Source organism: Limanda limanda, chromosome 7 (genome assembly GCF_963576545.1).
Source record: "Limanda limanda chromosome 7, fLimLim1.1, whole genome shotgun sequence".
NCBI lineage: Eukaryota > Metazoa > Chordata > Actinopteri > Pleuronectiformes > Pleuronectidae > Limanda > Limanda limanda.
The window spans coordinates 9453798-9478834 of NC_083642.1; the positions used below are offsets into that span (position 1 = coordinate 9453798).

Here is a 25037-nt window from a genome sequence, read left to right on the forward strand (position 1 = left end):
TCTTTGTCCGTGTGTCAAAGAACTTTTTGTCAACCCACGCATTTAGTCTGTGACAGGAAAGAGGTTTATGAGAGGTTTGTTTGTACTAATCCACATTGGCTAACTCCTGGTCACAATCCGTCAGACACACTCCTAGACTTGCAACAAACACAAGTGCCTTTCACTATGGGCCACTTAAGTTCATTTCAGTCAGAAGTGCAGCAGTGACATAATGCTTTGTTTTTGACCCCTTCATAAATAAAGGGTGTTGTGGTGTGGTAGTGTCTGTCATACATCTCCTCCACATAGCGTCTCTTTAATCTCTTCTCATTTGTTTTGCTTGGCTAAGTCTTGGTCATAGGCTGATTTTAACTTAATGACTTTCCTACTATAACAATATATCAGTAGCTTGTCATCTCGTTTGTCTTTTAGAGACTTCCTTGACCAGGCTGGGTGATGCATTTAGAGATGTTCCGATAGCATTTTTCCATTTTCGTTACCTGGACTTTGTGTATCAGTCGATACTTAAGTACTGATCAAATGCCTGCATTTAAACATGACATATTTGAACGGTCCTCTACTAACCCTGTATGGAAGTAATGATTTCAGCTGTCATTGTTGTATGGCCTTGCCCAGGCTATACCTTTTTAACTAACGAATACACAGCAAGTAAATGCTATATCATTTATTTTATCTAGTTTGAGCATCGCAACTGAAAAACCCCCAATATAAATAAATCTGTGAATACACAGCAATGAACCTGACAAGTTTGTCCGTTATCTCTCTTGCTTAAGCGCTCTCTTGGTTGAATTTACCGCAGCATTTGAATGTGGTTTCGAAAGATTGCTGCTGTATTTCGTACTGTTTTTCTCTTTTTGCCTTGGTGAACTCCCTGTGCATTTCTGTGCGATGGCTCATTAGATGCTTTATGAGATTGCTTGTGTTGTAACTGGCAACTCCAGTGCCACTCCTCGAATCACAAGTCTAGCACATGGTACATGGTGGTGTTGTACTTGTGGGACTTCCCAGTCCGCAATATTTGCAAATGCCTAGCATTCTAGCTAGCTTTGGCCTACACTACACTTTAAGAACGCTTCCTCTTCTCCACTCTAAAAACGTTACTTGCCAGTGACAGTAAAGTGCGACTGCTGTTTCGGAGTGACGGAGAAAAAGTGATGAAACTGATATACTTTCAAGATGTGGTATCGGATCGGTACATAGATTCACATACTCACAAATGCCAGCTCTGGCATTTTCAGCAGTATCTGAGGTATTTCTGATCCTATCAGAACGTCTCTATGCATTCCTGTTCTTTTCCCTCATATCAAATGTGTAATGCGCCTCCATGTGTGCCAACGTGCCTGGAAGCACAGTTTGTGTGTTAAGAGTGGATGTATGACAGAAACGGAGTTAACAGAGTGCCCAGGTACAGATGCTTGCCAAAGCTTCCTGCCGTCTTGACTGATGGGACACAGTTCAGCTGAGGGCAGACTGCTGGCTCACTGCTTGCCCTGCACCAGCTTCTGTTACAGCAGCAGAAGCACTGCAATATTCATCTGTTATCAAGGATGGGTGCAGAGGGTGGCACGGTGGCCAAAGAAATTAGCATTCCTTCTTCAACATGGCGACCAGAGTTAAAAACCTCCTCCTTGCTGAAATGTCTAAATAAGATGCAGCTGTAGTGATGATGTTCTGTAGCACTAAAGTTTCACTAATCATATCATTCTAATTTCCACTGAACCTAAGCATCATTGCAGTGTTAAAAAAAGCTATACTAAAACATCTGCTCTAGTGTGTGTGTCCGTGATGGTCCAGTTTTACCAACCATGATTAGTGCAGTTTTAGTTTAGTTCTTTTTTTTTCAAGTACATCCGGAGCTGAAATATTTTCTTTCTTAATCTCCTTAGCCAAATGTTGTAAGTTCTTATTGAGTTGGGTTTAGCTCTCTAGGTTTTATAGTAGAAGCTGTGAAAAGTTGTTTGCATGTAAATCCCTGTCACACTATTGTTAATAAATCCAAATGTAGCCAATCAGCTCCTTGTAAAGGAAGGATCAGGAGGCTGAGATAATGAGGGAAATAAGAATTTTTGATTAGGAACACAATTATGTAGAGAAAGACTAACACAAGATGGAGTGTAATTTAGCTCCCATAATTAGGGCTAATGCTGAAACCTGTTACATTCCTAATGTATTTAGTTCCCTGGCTATGGCTCTCAATGGTTCAATGATTTTTGTACCTCACTCCCTGAATGGTGTCTGTCTTCCACCTTCTTTTTTATCGTTACCACTAATGCTTCTTTCTGATGTGCCCTGAAAATTATTCAGAGGGTTTATTGACTAGTAAAAGCTCTGGAGAATGTGAGAATACTGTGAGTGAGTGGGCACGTGGGACCTTTCTAACACGTGACGCACGCAAAACTACAACATAAAGAACACATAGCTCAGGATGAAAAAGTGTAGATGCTGAAGATGTCAACTTGGATAGACAACAAGATTCGAGAATTTTGGAGAATAGGCCCTATACATCAGTGTTGATGTGCTGTTAATGCAAACTTGTGATCACTGCAGGGTAATTTATACATTAAGTCCTACCTCCTGCATTCTCTACTCAAATGCCACCACTCACTGGAACGCTATTGAGATTTTTCTGTGGTAGCAACCAGCTGACTCGAATAAACTCCTGCTGTGTTGTGACAATCAGAGTTAATGTCTGAAAATTGGTTATGAGGGTCACTTTTATACATTGATTTTGGCCAAAGTACTAAAAACATCATTATCCTAAGATGTCTTACTCGATCAGATAAGCACGTTATCTTTTGCTGCATCTCAAATCAGAGACTTTTGTCATGACACTAAAATGTGGCAAAAGTGTGAGTGTTCAAATACCACACAATATTCATCTTTGCTACTAGACTTTTTACTTTGTGGAACTAGCAACACTAGCATATGTACGCCAAGAGTGAATGTTGTCAGAGGTTGAAAATAATGATCCAGTCCCCCACATTTTCCTGTGTGAGGCCTGGTAATTGACCATTTATAAACAGTGGCACCAGAGAACACGAAAACATTTTCAATATTTGTTGGAAAGGGGGAACCTTACAACAGCTCATGAGGACACATTAGTACAAAATATTGTTTTATTTTGTTTTTTCAGAAGATCAGAAGTATCAGCTCAGATTCATATGTTCAAAATTAAATTTCAAACATTTGGCTTCTGCAAATCCTTAAAGTTTTATTATGATAGACAGATTTAATAGAAAAACCTTGACAGCTATCTCCCAACTAGGAGCCATTTGATTGCATTACTGGATATCGGTTGTAAACAGTAATCCTGCTATAGCCTCAATACTTGACACACTATATTTCTTTTATGAAATAAAAGGTGCACTCACGTCATGAAAATGTTGCTGCAGCCTTTTGAATGTTTTGACTCACCTGTCAACACACAATTATACCTGCACTACACACCAGTAGTTTTAGTGATTACGTTTGAGCTCAACAACTTGTTTTTGTTTTTATGCTTCTGTTCATGGCAGAAATGTCCTATTACTGTTAAATTCTTTGACACACGCTTACAGGTCTTTTCACTGTTAGCTCAGTACTTGTGTGTGTGTTTAATCCAGAACTGATTTCACATGAAGGGCTCTCGTTGTTTTTACATATTTGTTTTGCACGGCATGTGTTTACTCTACTCTCTATGACTTTGACAGGCAAATAAGTACAATAATTTCAAGCTTGATAAATGATGTTGACAACATTACACAGCTTATTATATTCACCAAGGCCACATCACACTTAAAATATAAGCTATAAATGTATTTAAACATCCACCTATAGCATGGTGGTTTCTACATCCTGTATGATGTACATATAGAAAGAAAAGTTGTAGCCCAAATAAACAGGCACTTAAAAGTAGACTAATGAATCATACTGATTAAGAAAACACATGTGGTGCCAGTACTCCAGTGTACCTGCAGTGATACAAACATCAAACTAAAGCAGTGGTTGAGCCATTGCTGATTATTTCATATGTTGAAAGTGAAACACCTATAGCCTTTTATTAGGTGCACAACCAGTTCCTCTAACTGGGAACTGTGACTTCTGCAGCGTTTTTGTCTCTAGCCTTAGATACTCAGTTAAAGTAGCTGAACTCACAGCCATCTCTCTACACTGAAGGTGCTTTCTTCTTGGAAACGTCATGTGACATTTGGTCAGGAACATGATTTCAACACATAGTTTTGCAATTACATGGTATATTAGCCATTGACGTTCCCAGGACTAATGTTTTAATCTGTTACCTGGCCCCCTCCTAAGGCCCACTGTATCTCATCCTGATGTATCTGTTCTGATGTATGGGCCACCAGAGCAGGGGAACTAATAGAGTTCAGCACACAGATGTAGTGGGTGGCAGCAGTGTGGAGCTTGGCTTTATAGATTGCTTCCTGCTCGTGTCACAATCTATTTTTCTGTCCCTGCTGCCCAGTATGTCTCTCTGTCTGTGTGTTTAACCTCGCCTGGGCGGCTCCACACTCTGTAGCCAGCTGAGTCTTGATAAGATGCTGAAGATATACATGCACACAGACACTAAAGGGTCTGTTTGCAGCAACGTTTTGATTTAAAATATAATGTAATATTTGGTCACCCTTCTTAAAAGCGCAAATTTCTTACCATAACTATGAGGCAATTAACAGGTCTCGTGTATTGATGCTTCTGTCTTGTGCTTTGTCTGTTGTGTGCATGTCTTTTTGGGAGTGTCTTTCTTCCAGTGTCTCAATATGCATGTATATCTGTCTGTGTATCTCACCATGCTGTGTGCAACACCTCTGAGTCTACATGTGACTTCTGAATTATGCAGAAGCCCCCATGTCTGCTGAGAGGGAACACCGAATTGGGATTCGGTGTGTGTGTGTATGTGTGGGGCGTGTGTTTGGGACTTGGGGGAACACTCTGAGGTGGGCTCTTGGGGGTTATGTTGGAGCAGGATTCTTTAAAGATGAGAGAAGAAATGATGGGAGGAGGAGAAACGAGAAAGAAAAACTGTTGAAATGTCAGGAGAATATCACCTCAAGGCGAGAAAGCTGCATTGCTCCAGGGTTAAAATTAGCTTTGAGCTGTCTCTCATCCCTTGCTGTCTCTCATTCTAGACCCAGTGTTTCAGGTAGACTTCTGTGCATATGCTGCTTCTGCGCAGCAAGGAACACTTGGGGATAACCTAACTTGGGCGGCCCCAGCCCTTGCACTGCTCCGTTTGCCTCAGTGAAAAGGGTTCTCTGCAGAGCTGAATTATTCATGGGACTTCAGAAGAGTGTGGTGAAAATCCCCACCCCCCACACACTTGCACACAGAACCTGATATGACACACGCACACCATGCTTCATCATCTTATCACTCCACTCTTCAACACATTGCATCACACAGCGTGTCTTGTTACATTGTTCATTTTTAGGTTATCCAGGCTAATTTTTGCTCTACTCTTTCCTCTCACAGGCAGTTCCCTGTGGTTGAATAATTGAATAGATTAGAAACCACTTGGTCATATTCGTTGCGTTCCACCGTCCGTGAAGTCTGCCTCGGTAAGGGGTGGGGCAGGCTTCTAGTCCATTCTCTGGGCTGAATGTACGCATCTGTTGTGTATTTTTGTTGTTGTGGTGGCTTAAAAAAGGGAAATTGCAGAAAGAAACCCTTGGCACCACCTAGAGCAAGGTGCGCTCAGTGTGAGAGCAGCCGTACAGAGAATCGCTGAGGGAAGGTATTCAGAGAAAGGGAGTGCTTACTGAATGTGTATGCGTGGGATGTTTGGTGATGGAGAAGGGAGTGGTTGGCGTTAGGGGTGCAGAGAGGGAGACAGATTGCAGATAAGAGGGGGCGGGGTGAGCAAAAGGTAGTGGATGAGCGTGAGCAAGCAAGTGAAGCAGAAAGATGAAAACGATCAATGACATACAACCTTTAGCTGCAGTGTGTTGTGGGTGTGACCATGTTAATTTGTGGGCTCCTTTTCCCCCTGGAGTCCTTGTAGGTGTGGTTTGTCACCATTCTGTGTCTCACAGCCTCCATGCTTGATCCATGCAAGATATTTAAGTCTAGTTACTGCCTGAGAAAGCCACTGATCTGGATTCTTCCCACACACAGAAAGTGTTGACTTTTAATCATCTCTGATATACATATGGTCCAATTAGAGATGTGCAGCATATGGTTCAAAGACTGAAGCAAACGCTAATCCACTCACTCACTGTCTTCCCCACTGGATGTATGAATTTAATTTGTGTCTGAAGTGCCTGCAACGATGCAGCCTTTTCTTATGAAGCAAATATAGTTCTATAAGTATCTATGGTTAGAGTTTCACATTCATTATTTCTTTTTGCTGCATCTGTCGTTTTTCCTCTAGGATCGTAAGCTGACAAAAATGGAGCGTCAGCGCTTTAAGGAGGAAGCAGAGATGTTGAAGGGTCTCCAGCATCCCAACATTGTCCGTTTCTATGACTTCTGGGAGTCGCCCCTTAAAGGGAAGAAGTGCATTGTTCTAGTCACAGAGCTCATGACGTCAGGGACGCTAAAAACGTGAGTAATGTGAAGAGAACTCCTGACCAAAAAGCAGAAAGACAACATCACAAATTAAACTATTTGTTACCTAGAGTAAACTGAGAAAGGTCTTTTGTGTTTTGAATGTACTTTGTAACTCGTATGATTGTGAAGTCACCTGTTTTCCCTCTCGTTCCTGCAGCTATCTAAAGCGTTTCAAGGTAATGAAGCCCAAGGTGCTGAGGAGCTGGTGCAGACAGATCCTGAAAGGCCTCCACTTTCTTCACACTAGGACCCCACCCATCATCCATAGGGACCTCAAATGTGATAACATCTTTATTACTGGCCCCACGGGCTCAGTCAAGATAGGGGATTTAGGACTGGCAACACTCAAGGCAGCTTCATTTGCAAAGAGCGTCATAGGTAAGAGACTTTGAAATGTAACTTTGCAGACTCAGGTAAAACTGTAAACAAGGAAGTGACATCCATTGGCTGTTCTCTCTTTTTTTAGGCACTCCTGAGTTCATGGCTCCAGAGATGTATGAGGAGCATTATGATGAGGCTGTGGATGTCTATGCCTTTGGCATGTGTATGCTGGAGATGGCCACCTCAGAATACCCCTACTCCGAGTGTCAGAATGCTGCTCAGATTTACCGCAAAGTCACAAGTGTGAGTCCCGATAATGTGCAAATTTCATGATGGATTTAGAAATTGGGTATATGACAGGACCTGCAGTCTGTGCGCATAAGCTTTCACACATTATTTACATTTATAACCCAGCACATTCATTAACAGTTTAAATGACACCTCACAAGCATTTATACATCAATAGCTAAATCTACCAGTAAAATGGAGCAGGGAAAGGACAGGGATGTTTTTTTTCTGCTTCACCACATGGAACGCCCAGGGTGTTTTTAATTGAAGGCACGCAGCTTTCTTTTAGAGCACGAGAACGGCTCTGTTTGTTTCAGCTATGGATCCTCAGCCTTGAATTTCTTGGGTGAAGAATCTAATGAGCCATATGGAGTCACAGAGGGAGTCCAAATCTCCTTTGTTTTTTAGATGAAGCCTAAAGGCTGTATTCCCTTCCATTTCAATGAGTGTGCCTCTGCTAGCAAAGCACACTGCAAACTGTTTTTAGATTAGGTGGTGTAAAGTCATGATAGACTTCCTGATTTGATGAACGTTATTGATTTTCCACTCTTGAGACTTGGCAGGGTTGGAATCTGAGAGATGACTCTTTCACCGGCTGTTAAAGAAGGACAGGCCTCCATGCCCATATTGCCCTAGATACTGTTCTGTGGATTGTTACCATATGCATATCAGAGTGCCCTGCAGAGACCACTGCAGGATATTAATAGGAGATTGATCAAAGAGAAAACATGATAGCTTTATATATTCCCTGAGTACATACAGGATGGAGCTGCATAATTGGTTGGAATGTTAATCTGGAGTATGCATATACAATACATAGATTACCTAGGTGCAGAAAGAGTTATGTCAACACCACACATAATGATTCAGTATAGGGAGAATGTGAAAATAGGGTAAGATGTGCCTGTATAAAAGATAGGCTTTCTGACAGAAGGGTGGAGCACTGAACCATTTTAAAAGTGACAATCTAGCCAAAAAGTTTAGAGTATCAAACCCTTTCACAGTGGAAAATAAAAATATCCCCAAAACGCCTAATTGACTTATCCATCCATGTGCTGAGGATGTTCAGAGCATTCAAAATCCCATACGACTAGGGATGCACCGATCCGCTTTTTTCACCTCCGATACCGATATCTGAGGTTTAGTATCGGCCGATACCGATCCGATACCGATACTAATTAAACAGTCGGATTCCCCTGGTCCGCACCAGTTCTAAGTCACCCGCGGGCGAGTTCACCAACTTTGCAACTCCGCCGGACCGGGACCCGGACCGGGGTTCACAGCTGCCCCGGGGAAGCAAGCGGCGGCGGGCGGAGTGGGCAAAGTTCCGGCTCCCGGTCCCGGGGCAGCAGCACCAGCAGCCCGGCTCCGGGGAGCCCCGCAGCTCCGGTGGAGGCGGCTCGGCTCGCACCGGGGCCGCGGGGAGAGGCGCCGGACACTGTCGGCTCCGCACGGCGTGTTGCTTGCGTATGACGTCACTCACAGCGCACAGCATAGAATTACACTGAATAGATCAGCCGATATGGATCGGCCCATTGTCACCGATACCCGATCTAGAAATTTCTTCAATATCGGTACCGATACCGATACAAATATCGGATCGGTGCATCCCTACATACGACTTCACACCAGCTCTGTTCTGATCATTAGTTTACAACAAAAGTAACTTCAGGAACCGGGGAAGACTCAAAACAGCAGCTTATTCTGACTAAAGGAGAAGTAGGAGATGGGTGCTCCTACCTGTCTGCAAATTCTTTATAAACTCAGCAAGACTGTGTCTGAACATTTGGATGAAGATTTTGCCTTCAGCCATAATTTAGTAAATGCCTTTGTTGAGAGATTCCTTAAGATGCTTTTTGGAGTTTTTGTATTCCATTGCTAATGACTTTAATGCAAGCTGACTTTGCTGACACACTTTGTCAAGGTCGACAAGCGTACACACACACACACACACACACACACACACACAGCTCTCTTTCCTTTGTTTTTCCCCAATATTTGTCATCCGGACAGTATCATTTCAAGGCATGTCCTCAGCATTTTGTTTACATTTGCTCTTTCTCAGGGAGTGAAGCCAGCCAGCTACAACAAGGTCATGGATCCTGAAATCAAGGAGATTATTGGGGAGTGTATCTGCCAAAAGAAAGAGGAGCGGTGAGTGAATGTCCACATCGATGTCCTGTGTCACCAAACAGGGGTCCATTAAAAAGCCCTCTCATTATTGTGCCTTCTTTCTCTTACTGCTTATTTCTGTGGTGCTGACAGTTTGGCTCTCAGCAGCACTGCGGTCTCCCTTTATATCTGCAGGGTGTCTCCCAATTCCGTTACATAATGACTTTGTGTTCAGATGGGGAAAAATAACCCTCAATTAGCTTTCCATTGGCTCTTTTTATAGCATGATTGGGTTCAGTCAGGGACGTTGTTCTGGCAGTGACCATGTATGTATAATTACTGTGCTCGACCAGGCCAAGATGTCCTTTCACCATCGATATACCTGTTGTTCTTGTACCATGGCGAACTGCTCCTATACCGATGCTGAGGCCATCTGCAAACCCTCAACATTACAGATCAGTGGCAGCAGTGTGTGAAATGCATGTTTGTACCAGAATCTGAGCTCCACTGTTCTTTCTCCCAGGTACACCATCAAGGACTTGTTGAACCATGCTTTCTTTGCCGAGGACACAGGTGTGAGGGTAGAGCTGGCTGAGGAAGACGATGGGAAGAAGGCCTCAATAGCCCTCAAACTGTGGGTGGAGGACCATAAGAAGTTAAAAGGGAAGTACAAGGAGACTGGAGCCATCGAGTTCGCGTTTGATTTGGAGAAGGAGGTCCCTGAGGTTGTGGCACAAGAAATGGTAAGTGAATCATCTTTTATACACAATAAATTTGGATTTGAAATTCCCTTACTCCGCTCCAAATATTTTGCATACTTTGCCTTTTAACAATAAATACATTTTTACCCATGTTTATTAATGCGGGATGTAAAGTTTGCATGTCTTTGTGGCACATTGTTCTGTAGCTGTTATCAGTAATTATATCTCATCATTGGGGAATGCAGTTTGCTGGTGATAACTTACTCTATTCTGGGAATACAGTGATTGGTATTTAATTTCTTTCCTTTCATTTACATTTTTGTTCTCTGGTGATGATGCCATGAAAGTATCCTGAAGTGCTTTACAGGATAAAGAGAATCTGGTCTCAATCAGCTAGATAGTATTTAAATACTGTCATTGTTTGTTTTAGACTAAAACAGATTTCAGGGAAACATTTAACATGTTATCTGGGACCACACCTCCAGTGAGACATTTAGAATAATAATAATACAGAGATAATTATGATCAGGTTTTTTTTAAATGAAACTCAACAATTGATATTATTTATTTAGTAGGTGCTTGCACATCATGTGTAAGTTAATAGGTGAAAGACAGAACTTTAGACAGAGGTCTGCCCAACTGTTGCTTTAGTGTCGTCTGTCTCAGATGATAAAAAAAAAAAGCATTTTGTTTCTTCCTCAACCAACTAATCCAGTCCGTGACATAACCTGGTTTTGTTATATTACATTTCCTTTATCAACCAATATTTTCCATTTCGTTCTGACACTTTCCCTCTTCCACATTCCCTCTTTGTTGTCTGATCCTTTCTTCAATTTGTCTGTGTTGTGCCAACCAGGCTGTAAAGCCAGAAAAGAAAAACATTGAGGCCTCTCTATAACAAGTTCCGTAGGGATGTGGGCAGACGTATGGATAAACAGCACAATGAGATTGTATTGTCAGCAAGCTTATTTGTCACGTCACTCTTCATCCACTCTAATGAGTCATGTCTCTTCACAAAGGCAACCTCAGAGATGTCATATTTCACTAATGATGATTGTGGATCTCCTGGTCATCAATCATGCTTTTTTTTTCTTTGCAGATGTATCAGCTTTAAACAATGAACTGACTGCTGACAGAGGGACCGATTCCCCATTACTCTGATCCCCTTTTCTTGCTCTTTCTCCCTTACACACTCCCATTTTTAATGCGCCCTCTTTTTTCTCACATGCTCAGTGCTTAAAATACCCTGGAAGTCATGCTCTTTCCTTGTCTTTGTCAGGTGGAGTCTGGCTTCTTCCACGAGAGTGATGCTAAGACTGTGGGAAAGTCGATCAGGGATCGCGTGGCACTGATCAAATGGAGAAGAGAGAGAACAGTGTCTGCTGCAGTTGCAGTGGATCAGGGTGAAGGAGGACACAGGGTCCAGATGACTCCGTCTCAGGGCATCTCAGCTGGGGCTGCACATGTAGGACAGCCCCCTATGCTGGAACCAGATGAGCCAGATGCAGACACGCACAACAGGCTGTGTAACCTACCAGCCAGTGCCACCTCAGTCACATGTAAGAGATTCTGCTCTCCTCCACTTATAACACAAATTCAATCTTTGACTTTTTTATGAGTGCATAATTTGTGTATCTCTGCAGCAGACAGCACGCTTGACAGTGGCATGGGCTCCACTGTGTACTCAGACTCCCACAGCAGCCAGCAGAGTGTCCTCTACCAGTCCCTGCTGGAGCCTATTACTATGGCAACGCAGCAGGTCTGTATCAGGAGCACACACCCAGGTGGACAATGTAGATAGATAGATAGATAGATAGATAGATAGATAGAGTACTTTATTCATCCCCGATTCATCCTCAGATATAGTTAAATGTACACAGTTTTTTAAAAGCAGTGACTGCTCACTTTGCCTTGATACCAAACACGAGTGCTATATTCACATGCATTTATTTTTAGGGAATCTATCTTCATTAGCACTTTCATTACACTCATACATTTGTGTATCCTTGCAAGCAAATTTGTTTGTCCTCATCTTATCATTACAACAAATTTATTTTGGTTATAATCTGTTCATTTTGAGTAACTTATGTTTTGCTTTTGGGTTGCTCCTCAATTAGTTCCAGAGCAGTAGCCCTTTTCTCACCGATCGGCCTCACTCCTGTGAGAAGGGTGAAATATGGGGGGGAGCACTGAGTCCAGAGCTCAGGACTCGATTGGGAGCAGCAGCCCGGAGAGGAAGTGCTCCTGTTATTGACACACGCAGGGCCAACCACAATGCTCAACTGCATGCCTTCAGTCAATCTCGGAGATCGATTAGTCCCAGCTTCACAGTACCAGAGAACCAGTCCGAACTCAGTCCCTCCGAGCTTCACTCAGAGGCTGGCGATGGGTTTCCCACCCAGGGGGTTCTGCCTCTGCTGCAGCTCTCCCCTGTGTCGTCACTTTGTGAACATCGCCGCCTGAGTGACACCGGCATCAGAATGACATCAGAGGCCAGTGAGAACTCAGCCCTACCTGTGCCAAGTGGACGCAGACATTCTGACCTCAGCAGCCTTCTCAGTGTAACCTGTCATCATAATCACCATTTTGCAAAGCATAAACCCCACATGTGCCAGGCCTGCCTCTCTTTGCTTCTTTTGAAGTCACGAGAAGGCAGCCACCGCTACCCTTCTTTCGCCATGCCAGCACACCACTGTCCATGTGACTTAAGGCACCAGCTGTCCTCTGGTGGAACCATGACCCCTTCTGGTTATGGTCGGCCAAAAGGTTCCAGCGATTGCTCTGATTTCTCACTGCTGCAGAAGTCCCTGTTCAATATAACCGGCCGCAAAGCAGCCCCCTGTCACGCCACACCCTCCCAGGCCTCAGTGCTGCACCTCTCAGCTGCACACAGGCCTGGGAGCAGCGATGGAGGCAGCAGCATGAAGAGTCATCTCCTGGGTGGCAGCTCAGTTGCAGATCAGGAACCCCTCCAGGACAGCATGATTAGATTCAGTGCCGAAGAGCAGCAGGTTACCGAGGCTGTGGGAGTGGTAGGTTACAGTAGCAGACAAGCCACTTTGGTTTCCTATATGGAGCCCAACACCTGCTTAACTGATTTCTCCCTGCCAGTAGAAGGCACAACGTTCTTCTGCATGGAGCTGGTCTGATCTCCTGTCCACTGTCTGAGTCTTGCTGCCTGCATAGGCTTCCAGAGCTGGCCGTCTTCTTAGAAATCATAAGCTTGATCATGTCGGAGGCCGTTGGCAAAATCTCTAACTGGCACAATTTCTGCTGATTTACCCTAACAAATCCCTTTCTCGATTTTTATACTTTTCCCTTTCTGCTTTACTGGCTGAACGCTACAGCAATCTTTCTCCTGAGCTTGCCTTGAATAGATGGCCTCTGGTTGAAGAAGGGGTGGCTGTCTGATCTCCCTCCTGTCAGTCTGCTATTCTTCCCTTGGGTCCTTATTTGATCTCACACCTGTCACCGCCTGCTCATTGTTGTAACAGATGTTTCATTAACTTATGTTTATCCCTTATCCTCTCGTTATACTTACATTCGGTATGACTAAATGCAATCAGCACAATTATAAGCTTTTGTGTGATTTTCATCCATGACCTGTCAAATTCACTCCCAAGAGGGTCTTTAATTAACTTTAATTTCCCCACTTTGTTTTCCTTAGACCAGTTCTGCAGGGCAACAGAATCAACATTCTGTCCAAGGCCTGCCTTCTTCCAGCACAGCAATGGCCACACCACTGCAGTACCTCCAGCCTGGACAAAGTTATCCTGCTGCTCCATATGCTGGTCCACCTAGTGCTGCAACACCAGCTCCAGCCGGTCAATGTTTAGTCAACATCCAGCATGCAGGCAATGCTGCTGGCTATCCACCTCCAGCTGTGCAACAAACCCAAGCTACAGCACTTATTTCAGCCTCATCTGTGCCACAACATGTTGCACAGAGCCACCAAGCAGCAGGTTACCAACAGCAACCGGCAACAGCAGCAAACTCTTCAACTTTTTCTTTGCAAGTCCAACAAACGTGTCAGAACTGTGTGGTTCCCTCTCAACAACAGGCTCAGTTTACATCAGGATATCCTCCAGTTCAGCAACAGACTACAGCAGAAGCAGCCGCCCTGCCAGCACATCAGCCTCTTGCATCTGTAGGCCCAGCCATTGCAGCCACAGCCCAGTGTCATCCCGCACACACACTGCAGCAGGTCCAAGCTGCAGTCAATCTGCCAAGTCAGCAACCTTGTCAGAGCTCCTCCGCACCAGCACTTTACAACCAACAGATCCCCGTTCAGCAAGAGCACCCACACCCCTTACCACAAAACACTCAATCCAGCATACAAACACAGAATGCTGGACAGGCGTATATTCAACCTCAACTCCAGCATAAACAAGATAATGTGCATCCCCTACACCAACAAATTGCACAACAGCCTATCCACCAATCTCAAAGTCAGTATCCCAGTCAGCAGCAATTGTACACCCCAGCTCTACAAGCCATGCACGCAGCAATTGCACATCAAAGCCAGGACGTGTCCCAGTCTACTGTCCAACATGTTCCGACCCCAGCCTCTCAGCCTCATCTCACAGCAACATCAGCTGCGATGGTTTCAGCCACACATCAGAGTTACCCTGCTGCAGGTCCCCCTGATGCTGCCTCTCAGAGCTATGCACACTCGGCCTTCAATGTCCTGCACCAACAGTCTGCTCCAGCTCAGAGCCAGTACCTTTCTGCACAGCCCACTGCTGCTTCGCAGACCTATGGAGGGGCTACTCAGATGGTGACTCCTCAGAGCCTTCCTGCCTCTTCCCAGCATAGCCAGGCTGCACATCTATCTCAACAGGTGAGTTAAGAAGTGCTGCATTAGAGCTTAGAGTCATACACAGTGCCCCGGTTTTGTGTTTTATGTTTGTTTCTCCTCCTCTGACTCGCCCCGTTTTCATTTTTCATCAGTTTCAACCCTATCTTTACATCGCTGCTCTCCTGAATCAGGTAGAATGCCTTTGTCTCAATGCATTTTGTCACTGTGGGACTCACTGTAGGACTCACTAGGGGAGGTAGAGAAATGACTGCACCTCAACAAGGGAACACTATTTGTGGCTGTGCTGTTATTAGATTTGCTCCTACTCATATTATGGTGCCTGGGTTTGACTTGGTGCAGCCGAATTGGAAGCAGCTGTGTTGGTGAACAGCAGTTGAATGAAGAAAAAAAAATGAACAACTCAATAAACAGGAGTTTCCTCGGACAGGAGCCAACGGAGAGATAATGTAAGCAGTAATGAAAACAATAACAGTGGTTTAAGCTGCTGCATCCGCCAGCCCTCTTAGGCTTACTTTGCTTAGAGACAGGAAAGTATGAATTATTCTGGAATCAATACCAGGAAATGCAGGTTTCCAAACGGAGAGGTCAAATTGGAAGCCCTGCCATAACTGAAACTTTTCCCTTTTCTTTTTCTCATCCTTTTTTTATCTGTAGAATATTCCTGCTGGACAGAGCATATCCCAGCTTGGACAAGACGGACAGGGCCATGCGCAGAATCTCAGCCAGTTTGCTCCCAGTATGATGACCCAGGCACTTCCCCCTCAACAGCCAATGGCCCAGGCTAATGTCAATCAACAATTCCAACCTCTGCAGATATTAACCTCTCTACCACCGACACACCAACCCCAGGTATGTTTTGTTTGTACTAATTTCTAACATTGTATTACAGATCAGTAACAGCATTGACTTGAAACAATGTATCTTCTATCCTCCTCCTATAATTGTTTGAACATTATCTTTAGAGTATATGATTTTCCTCTGTTTCTTCCATTTTCTTTTCCTTCAATTTCCCTCACAGTATCCCACAGTCCAGGTGATGACAGCTGTGACTGACTGTGAATCCTCCTATCCTTACCCCTACACTGCCCCTCACCTTTCAACCACCTCTTCTCTCAATCACATCTTTCTTTCTCCTGGACAGACTCTTCCAATTACCCTCTCTGTCTCCCCTCTCTCTCCTTTCCACATTGAAAATGCATTAGTCTCACCCATGCCAGTGTCCCTCATACCTTCCCCCTCGCCTGGGCTGGGTAAGATAGAACCCGCATCCCCACAGCACCAGCCCAACACTGCTCTGGAGCAGAGTATTAGATATGAAGCATCTCATTCACAACCAGCACTTATATCTGCATTAAACACGCATCCCATGCACATGCACATGTCCCCTTCCCACAACACACACCCTCCCACAAATGGCAGCACTCAGCCTCTGATACAGGTAACTATGATAGGTGCTATGGAGTGCTGTTGTTTACCAAGAAGGTGTGAACTGGAGTTTTGAGTGTTCCTGTGTGTTAAGGGTGGTTGTACGGAGTCTTTGACTCTGATAATCTCTGTCACATTGTTTTAGAGCTTTGTTTGCTCATAGCTGTGTTGTTGTTCCATAGCTGAAGGATAGTGAGAATGTTTATGTTAAAGTCGATTAAGTTGAATGGTTCAGATGTAGGAAGAAATCTTTTAAAGTAAAAGCATAATAGCCAAATACGTTCCAATATGTGGTTATACTTGTAATAATGATGGTGAAAGATGATGACGATGTGTAATCTTGTTTGTCCCCAGCAGGCCCAGGTCAGCCATCCTGAACTTGTCCCCTCTGCTCAGCCAGTCCAGCCTGCACTTTTCTCCTCACCTCTCTATAATGGAACTGATCCAGGCGCAGCCACCACTGTTGCCAATCTGGACAAGAGTAACCCATGCCAGCTGGCCCTGCAGGCCCAGAGTCAGCTTCAGAGCCAAATTCCTGTGCTGCAGCCCTCGGACTCTCAGCAAGCATTATCTGGGTCTGCCAGCTCCAGTGTGACTCAGCAGAAACCTCTCGGTTCTCTAACAGGAGCTGCAGAGACCAACACGGAGGTACTGACACATGACTCACTCTTTTTCCAACTTTTTTCTTCCTCTGCCCACAGTGCTTTGAAAACATTCCAGTACACTCACATACAGTATCACTGTACTTTCTCTCTCTTCACAATCAGATACATTATCTGAAACTCTCTGTTTGGTTGTTTGTTTTCAGGATCAGAACGCAGAGAAACACACTGCAGGACAGAGCTATGACAGGTACTTATTTTTGTAGGTGACAAGTCAGTGATTGCACTTGAAATAAATACCTATCTGATAAGTATAATCTCATATGTTGTCAAGTATACATTAATCTCTAGAGGAATTTTCAGTTTGATAGGCACTGACCTAAATTGTCAATAATACACATGGTCTTCCTTATTTGAAAATGTGGAAGTTTGCGTTTACACTGTTACAGTAGCCACACCAACACTCTGTAACACTTGTAAACAGACATGTTCTCACTGACAATGGTTTGCTACACTACTGTTGCTGTAGTTTACAGAGACAGTGTTTTTGTTTAGAAAACATTGAGTGTTCCACCGAACATCAAAAGTGATGTTTAACCAGCTACCTCTTCCTCCTGAAGAAAAAACTTTCATTTCTGTAAAACCAGAGAGAACTCTGATGGCATCTGTCATTCTTTTAAGCTCTGTATTGAATGAGGTTCAAGACGTGAAGCCCCCTTTTATCCACCACTCAAAGATTGTTGTCTCTGTATAGCGCTAGAGGTGCTTATCTGAAAACATTACTTAGAGAACTTCTTTTATTCATCACACGCCTTATTGTAACAGTATTTGTCTTTGTCCAGCATAGTAGTTGGTACACTGATAAGACAATATGTAAATACCTGCTATTTGTTAGTTTCTACCATACAGGTATATAATAGCAATAGCTCCCCTTAATAGTAAAGCTATGTGTTGGCTATTTAGATAATATTACTTACACTAAAGTTGTTGCCTTTTCTTCCCCAATTAAGTGTCAACTCTGATGCCATGTCAGGGAAGGAGATGAGTGATGGTTATGAGGGGACACATGGAGGTAAAGGTGAAGGGAAAGTCCGCAAACACCATCGCAGGTCAACACGCACTCGCTCCCGTCAAGAGAAAACCAGCAGGCCAAAACTCAGCATGCTCAATGTAAGTAAATATGTATATTTATTTTTCCTAATAAGGGACATATTACTTAAAGACTATGTAAGAAATAAAAGATAATGTATGTATTTGTCTGTTGTTCCTCCAGGTGTGTAACACTGGGGATAAGATGGTAGAGTGTCAGTTGGAAACTCACAACCATAAGATGGTCACATTCAAGTTTGACCTGGACGGAGATGCACCAGAGGAGATTGCCACATACATGGTAAGCAGGAGTGTCTGTAGTTCAGTCAGTAGTGTCTGTAAGTTGTGCGTTGCCTTGGAAGTTTTGTTATGGCTCTGAAACTCTGTGTGGTGCTGTTCGCAGCTGCAATGCAGCAAAAAATGTCAATGTTTCTGTCTTGCTCTTTCTCTCTCCTCAAACCTCAACCAATTCAAGTTTGGCTCATATTTATAGACAGATGAATTGTTCATAGCATCAATGCTAACCCAATATCCACTAACTTGTTGTGGATAGGGTAGTTGGTCCACGGCAAATCCCTGCTTGTGAAGCTTGATAAACTAATTATCAGAGAAATATAAATACTTTCTACATACAAATACATTCAACTTGAGACTAGTTTTGCTTAATGTTGGCAGCAAACTACATCAAGACAATATATGTGGAATTTCAATCATTTTATTTATTCTACTCTAGGGTCACTAAAAACATGCATGTGTTCATCCCGGTGCAGCCGTGACCACAGTTTAATTTAGCTATTGCTTGTTAAGATAAATAATTTAAATACCTGTTGTCTTTTTCTTCCATCCTTCGTCTCAGGTGGAGAACGATTTTATTTTACCACTGGAAAGAGAGGTCTTCATTGAACAGATGAAGGACATTGTGGACAAAGCTGAGGACATACTGAGTGAGGACACAGAGGGTGAGAGGAACTCTGACCCGGGAGGCAGTCCCAAACGGAGCGAAGGAACTGACACACCAGGAACAGAGGTGAGAAAGGAAGCGCGGATAGTTAGTTGCTGTAACAGTGTAATCTGTCTGCGAGTGCCCCTTCCTCGGATACATCATCCTGACAGCACTCTCAAGAGGAGTCTCTACAGACTCAAGATGACTTTGTCTGCATGCTGCCAACAAGAGATGCCAAAAATAAAATTTTTGCTGATGTGAAATATGTGTCTAACTGAATTTATTTCTGAAGTTTGTCTCTTTGGCTACTTGAAGAAACTCTTCACATGTCTATTAAATGAATACACATGCATCAGCTCTTTAAAGTAATCCTTCTTGTTCTTTTGGGATTGAAGGCATCAGCGCCCAGCACCCCACAGCCGGTGTACCAACAAAATGGTAAGACTTTGATCCCCAGAAACTCTTATTAATTTAAACAAAGTCCATGTACACTTTTCAGTTCTAGAGTGGTTTCCTGTACATTTATAAATATCTACGTTTAAGAAGCCTGTCATGGTTTGACACTGGAATATGAATAATTGAATGATAAAAATCTGTTTTTATTCTTCCATTCTGTGTTAGTTGTCTTTGAATCATCAGTCAGTAATTTTAGCTCATCTACTGAAGTGATTTTTATAATAAATGGTGTTTTATGAGACTTTCTTTCTCTCGCTTTCTCTTCTTGACAGTCCTCCATACTGGGAAGCGCTGGTTTATCATCTGCCCTGTAGCCGAGACGCCCATGCCAGACAATAAGAAGACTGCATCTCAGATCACTACAGCCCAGGGTATGCAGCATATTACTTACTGCTTATTGGACCAAATGCTCATATTTTCTATAGAATGAACTGAACCGTTGGCGTCTCACTTGCTGCTCTCGTTACTGAAGAGGCTTCACATGCATTCGAGTGTGCGCCGGTGCAGTTATACCGGTGGGGTCAGTTATATAAGAGTGCTTGTGCAGTGGTAGAAGGGCAGGATTTATACTCCAGCTGACAGATCCTGATGGGGGAAGACAAGCTGTGATATAACACACTGGCACTCACAGGACTCAGACCCTCTTCTTCACAGTCTTGGCTGTTTAACTCCCAATCTGTTTCCCTGTAATTAACTCTGATCTTTTTCTTTCTTCAGAAGCTGAAAACTCTGTTTCATCAGTCAGGCCCGACTGCAACACAACTGCAGTGACTACCCCGGTCGCATCTTTATCGTCTCAGAACCCGCCGTCCTCCTCCCCCGCTCTGCCCCTTGCTGCTCAGAGCTCAGTACAACCTCCAGACCAAAACATTGGAAATTCTCGGGTCCAGCAGACTCAGCCCTGTGTAACTAAACATGCCATGGCTGCTGCTGGAGTCAGACATCAAAACTCCCTTCCTGTGGAAGAACCTTACATCTCTGCTGTCTCTATGGTGACGGACATTCCATGTTGTGCTATTGTGCCACCTGTCTCTCTGGATGTGAATGCCATTGATAAAGGAGCAGCTGGAGGTTTGGCCTCGTCTCAGAGGAATCAGCCCATCGAGAAGGCCAGTCCGACTGGAGAGCTACCCCCTCAGCTCGCCTCCCATCAGTCTGTAGTCCTGCAGCAACCCTATGCCACACCCATGCAGCCTGGGACAGCGACCTCCCAGCCCCAGAGTCCAGCACATCAGACCTCCCAAAACTCTCAGTCATCAAGCCACCAGCAGCCTGCAAGTGGGGGGCCAGGAGAGTCAGACAGTGAGGGACCACGCAGGGTGGAGTTTGTTGACCGCACCATCAAGACTCTGGATGAGAAGCTGAGAAACCTGTTGTACCAGGAGCATGCTCCCTCCCAGCCTTCAAGTTCGACATCTGATCCCCAGGCCTCCAGCACAGAGGGAGTCGTCACCCCGCCAGTCTCTGACGGCCAGAGCATTGAGGGAGGACTTGCAAAGAAGAAGGGGGACCCACTGGTAAAATACACTGCGTGTTTTCTTTCTTTAAGAGAGGGAGTGAGAAATGTGTGCAGATGTTTGTGAGGAGCTAAGTTATTGGAATCATTATTGAATTGTTTCCCTGCACTGTTTTGACTACTGACTAAGACCATTGCTGTGTTTGGAAAGTTTACTGAAAGTACTGCCATGAGTACAATACTGTTTCGTGATCTCGTCCTCTGACAGCTTCATTTTAAGTAGAGGTTTGACTTATTTAGACAAAGCTGACGTCAGGAGAGGTTACTGGGTAGCCGCCTCATCATACTGATCTAGTGCGTGTAGGGAATTACTGTTTGCCATTATTATTATTCGAATCTCCCACACACACACTTCTCTCTTTCTATCTTAGCCTCAGATTCTGGAGCGTACAGATAGTGTGGGTGCACTAAGTGACTCTGCAGTGGCAGGTAGGTCAAATGATTTATGTAATGTCCATATCACATTAATCATTTCTCTTTTAAAATAGTTTTTTCAAGACATTATCCTTCCTGTTCCTTTAGCCAACAGGGTTTTGAAAGGAAGAGATGCAACTGCCAGCTCCACTTCATACAGACCCAAAAGCCGTTTTCAAGTAAGAACCCACTTTCTTTCCTTTGCTCATAATCCTTTGAGCAAATCAGATCAACAAAAATGACCATTGAGCAAATTAGATCACATTACAGGCTTTTCAAGTGTACTTGTTCATGATGTTTATGGAAATTTTGTTATGAACTTGAGTTGCTCTTCTTTCCAGATCATTCCCACTTCTCCAGATGTCATTTATCGTTTAGAGAAAAATAAGTCAAACCGCAGCACCTGCAGTTCTACAGCACCCTCGAGTGGTTCTGGAGGGTCTTACATTCAGACCCAGGGAAAAGGCAGGAAAGAGAAAGGTTGTGTGGCTGTGGGCAGATCCAGTGTGGCGACTGCAGCCGACGAGGAGAAAGCAGGAACATCCAAACCCCACAGTAGTAACCGCTACTCTGCACCACCAAACTTCTACAACACCACCCCCACCTCCAGTCCTGATGTCACCCCGGACCATATCCCCCGAGCCCAGACCTTTGACAGTCCGATGCACAACAACTACGACCACCTCGACTCTGACTCAGCAGATGAGGACAGCATCAGCATAGCTCTCCCTCCGGCCCACCCCTCTCCCCCAGCTCATGCCCTGTCTGAGCACAGTGGTGGCGACCTCATGACGAGGGCAATGGCCTTCCTACGGCGCTCTGGTCGCAGCAAAAGTGAGCAGAGCTCGGATTCACCGAGCCGACAGCCCGTGGCAATGAACGGGCACGGGCCCTTGCCTTCAGCAGGACATGCCCACTCATCTTACTTCAGCAGTGACAACGACTCCGAGTTTGAGGATGCAGATATGAAGAAGGAGCTACAAAAACTAAGAGAAAAGTAAATTAACTTCCAAACATGCACTCATCCAAAGCTGCAGAGATGTTGCAAATGTTTTTAATATTTAATTCATCATTTATCCTCATCAGTATGAAATATTTGGGGGGCTGCAAGATGCAAAAAACACAAACAACAGATTTTTATGTTCTTATAATATCATAAAATGTTCTCTGCCTGGGCACTGAGCTCATTAACATTAAAAAGAGAGTACCTCACTGAACAAATCATGGAAAAAAGAAATAGAAAAGCAGCCTCTGTGGCCATTTTAAGCAAATGTTTTTGTCTGATCTCTCCCTGTAACTTTCTCACCAGACACATGAAGGAGATCTCTGAGCTGCAGGCATTCCAGAGGGGTGAGATTGAGCATCTGTACAAGGGGCTGGGCAAAAGTCTACCTCCCAACGTGGGCTCACTTCATGCAGCACCCCCAAGTGGCCGGAGGCGTAGGGCCAGCAAACACAAGCTGAAGGCTGGAAAACTGCTCAATCCGATGGTGCAGCAACTTAAAAACAATCTTAACACCGCCACTGAGAGGAAAGGTGTGTGTGGTGGGGGTGGTTGTGTGACTAGTGCTTCAGTCTGTGTTAGTCAGTCTTTTTTGCACTGGTAAACACAGGGATGGCGTCAGGCTCAGAAAACTGTAGGTGTATGATTCACAGAGTGATTCATTATGAATCATGCTTGTTTCTTCTCTCAGGTGAGAGCGGTGCCAGTTCATCCAGCTCCCCGGCCAAAAGCTCAGTTCTGTCTGATGGCTCTGCCCACTCCAGTGGCTGCTCCAGCTCCAGCAGTCACCCCCACACTGCCCCAGAGCAGGTTCACACACAGCAACCCTGTTCCCTGAAGGGCTCGTTCTCCTCAGACAACATCTACGCTGGACTACATGGCGATGGAACGGCCCCTCAAGCAGGCCCTGGCCAAGGTACACATTAAAGGTTCATCTGCATGCTTGTGTGTGTGTGTGTGTGTGGATGGGTCATGCTATCTACTAAACCGTCATTAGGGTTGCATGGTGGCTAACGTGTGTTCAGTTAAGGAAAGTGGTTCTTGTGGGTTGTTATTTTTCCTTATTTTGTTCATGTTTTAACTCCATACATTACAAGCTAGTTGATCTACAGATGATCAACAGCTCGGCCTCTTTGTGCTGCTCATGACTGAATTTATATCTGATTTTGTTTTTGTCAAATCTGTGCCTCAGTCAAACTTTTGAAACCAGCCCCAGAACCTTCTGTTTCTTGTGTAACAGGCTGATTTTGTTTCTTTTTTTAGATTGACATTTTTCCTTTAGTAAAATTTGTTCACATTTCAATCTTTCAAATAAAAGTGTATTTTTTGGTTTTATGCTAGAAGCAATAATATGGATAGATGTTGCAAATTGTTCTATAAACACAGTAAATACTTATTATGCAAATGGTCACCAAGCAAAAACCAAAACACAACTACAGTATCTTTAACTAATTGGGAGTTTTTATTTCTGGTTCCCCTGATATTTCTCATAATCAGATGTAATGAAATCAGACTGATGATAATTACGATGTTTATTATTAACCAGATGTAATATTGGTACCCTGCATTTTGTACACTCCTTATTATCCTTTGCTGGTGCTTTTGATGGTGGGGGTTTCACATCGCTGTCTCTGTGCACTTTTACAAAGTGTCTCTCTTGTTTCTTCTCTTCTTCCCTCTTATATTCATTTTTACAGGCTGGACGGTTTACCACCAAACGTCAGAGAGAGTCACCTATAAATCTAGTAGCAAACCACGCACTAGATTCCTCAGTGGACCTGTGTCTCTGTCCATCTGTTTGTATTTGTTCTTTTCTATTTCCCCTCACTCATTTCCATTTCTTTATTAACCTACCTCTCTCTCTATTAACAATGTTTTTTATGATATAGAATATAATATCATCAGTCTTCTATCCTCATCTGATATTCATCACCCATCTTTCTTCCCTACCACCTGCCCTTTCCCTCAACAACATTGTGTTCTGTATAATTTTTGTTTTGACAGCCAGAGGATATCCATCACATGCACGTGATTTTTGGTATCATAAGCAAAGTCATTTGATCCTGTATAACATAGGCACACTGAAAGGTTTGTGCAACCAGAAAATGTTTCCTTTCCTTCAAGCAATCAGTGATTCATATTTACACCTTAGGTTAGAAAATTATTCTGTTGATTACCTGGTTCGTTTGTCATTTCCACTTGAAGAACTTTGGCAAGTACGACCACTATTATAATCTTAGCAAATTAGATAAAAAATCTGCATTGGTAATGGAATCGATGTGGCACAGAAGTAACTATCTGTGACCCATTACTTTCGCAAACCCTGATTTAAAATCTGGTATTCAGTGACGGAAATTTGCGTTAATGAGAGGATACAACCAGTGATAAATTAATCATCCTCTAATATAATTTATCTGTCGACAATGTGAAATTGATCGCGGCCTTTTTATTAACAATTAAAATATTTCTGACTTACTATCACAAAAGATTATTTGTTTTTGCTGAGATAAGATGCTGTGTCCTAGTGTGGAATTAATAAGAAAAGATTACGTTGCTATTGCTTCTTAAAAATGTAATTGACCCCATAGACCAACCACCATCTTGGTTTGGAGATTAAGAAGGAAAGATTTTCAGGGTGTGCACGCCTCTTTAATCTTAATGTGTGGCCTTCAATACTTAATTTTCAAAATAATTGTAGATATTTATTTACATACATAATTTCCTCTGGCAATTATACACAATCCACAGAGCCACGATTACACTCATAATCATTCATTTGGGGGGTACAATGCCCCCTCCCCATCA

General features: G+C 43.7%; 1 protein-coding gene across 4 annotated transcripts in view; it reads left to right on the top strand.

Annotated features, from left to right (window-relative positions):
- LOC133005459 (serine/threonine-protein kinase WNK2) overlaps positions 1-25037 on the top strand; it is a 38719-nt gene that overhangs the window by 7829 nt on the left and 5853 nt on the right. Inside the window, exons 2-25 of one of the 4 annotated variants that reach the window (XM_061075138.1) lie at positions 6365-6537; positions 6701-6921; positions 7010-7167; positions 9218-9306; positions 9788-10007; positions 11245-11524; positions 11609-11724; positions 12083-12997; positions 13633-14805; positions 14916-14954; positions 15439-15633; positions 16567-16857; positions 17018-17061; positions 17822-17981; positions 18085-18201; positions 18757-18927; positions 19239-19281; positions 19572-19670; positions 20017-20816; positions 21187-21244; positions 21338-21408; positions 21571-22226; positions 22539-22765; positions 22924-23148. In XM_061075138.1, the coding sequence (XP_060931121.1) occupies positions 6365-6537; positions 6701-6921; positions 7010-7167; positions 9218-9306; positions 9788-10007; positions 11245-11524; positions 11609-11724; positions 12083-12997; positions 13633-14805; positions 14916-14954; positions 15439-15633; positions 16567-16857; positions 17018-17061; positions 17822-17981; positions 18085-18201; positions 18757-18927; positions 19239-19281; positions 19572-19670; positions 20017-20816; positions 21187-21244; positions 21338-21408; positions 21571-22226; positions 22539-22765; positions 22924-23148 (6541 nt within the window). Of the gene's footprint in view, positions 1-6364; positions 6538-6700; positions 6922-7009; positions 7168-9217; positions 9307-9787; positions 10008-11244; positions 11525-11608; positions 11725-12082; positions 12998-13632; positions 14806-14915; positions 14955-15438; positions 15634-16563; positions 16858-17017; positions 17062-17821; positions 17982-18084; positions 18202-18756; positions 18928-19238; positions 19282-19571; positions 19671-20016; positions 20817-21186; positions 21245-21337; positions 21409-21570; positions 22227-22538; positions 22766-22923; positions 23149-25037 lie in introns of all 4 variants that reach the window. The other 3 variants (XM_061075139.1, XM_061075142.1, XM_061075140.1) reach the window with 3 other exon arrangements.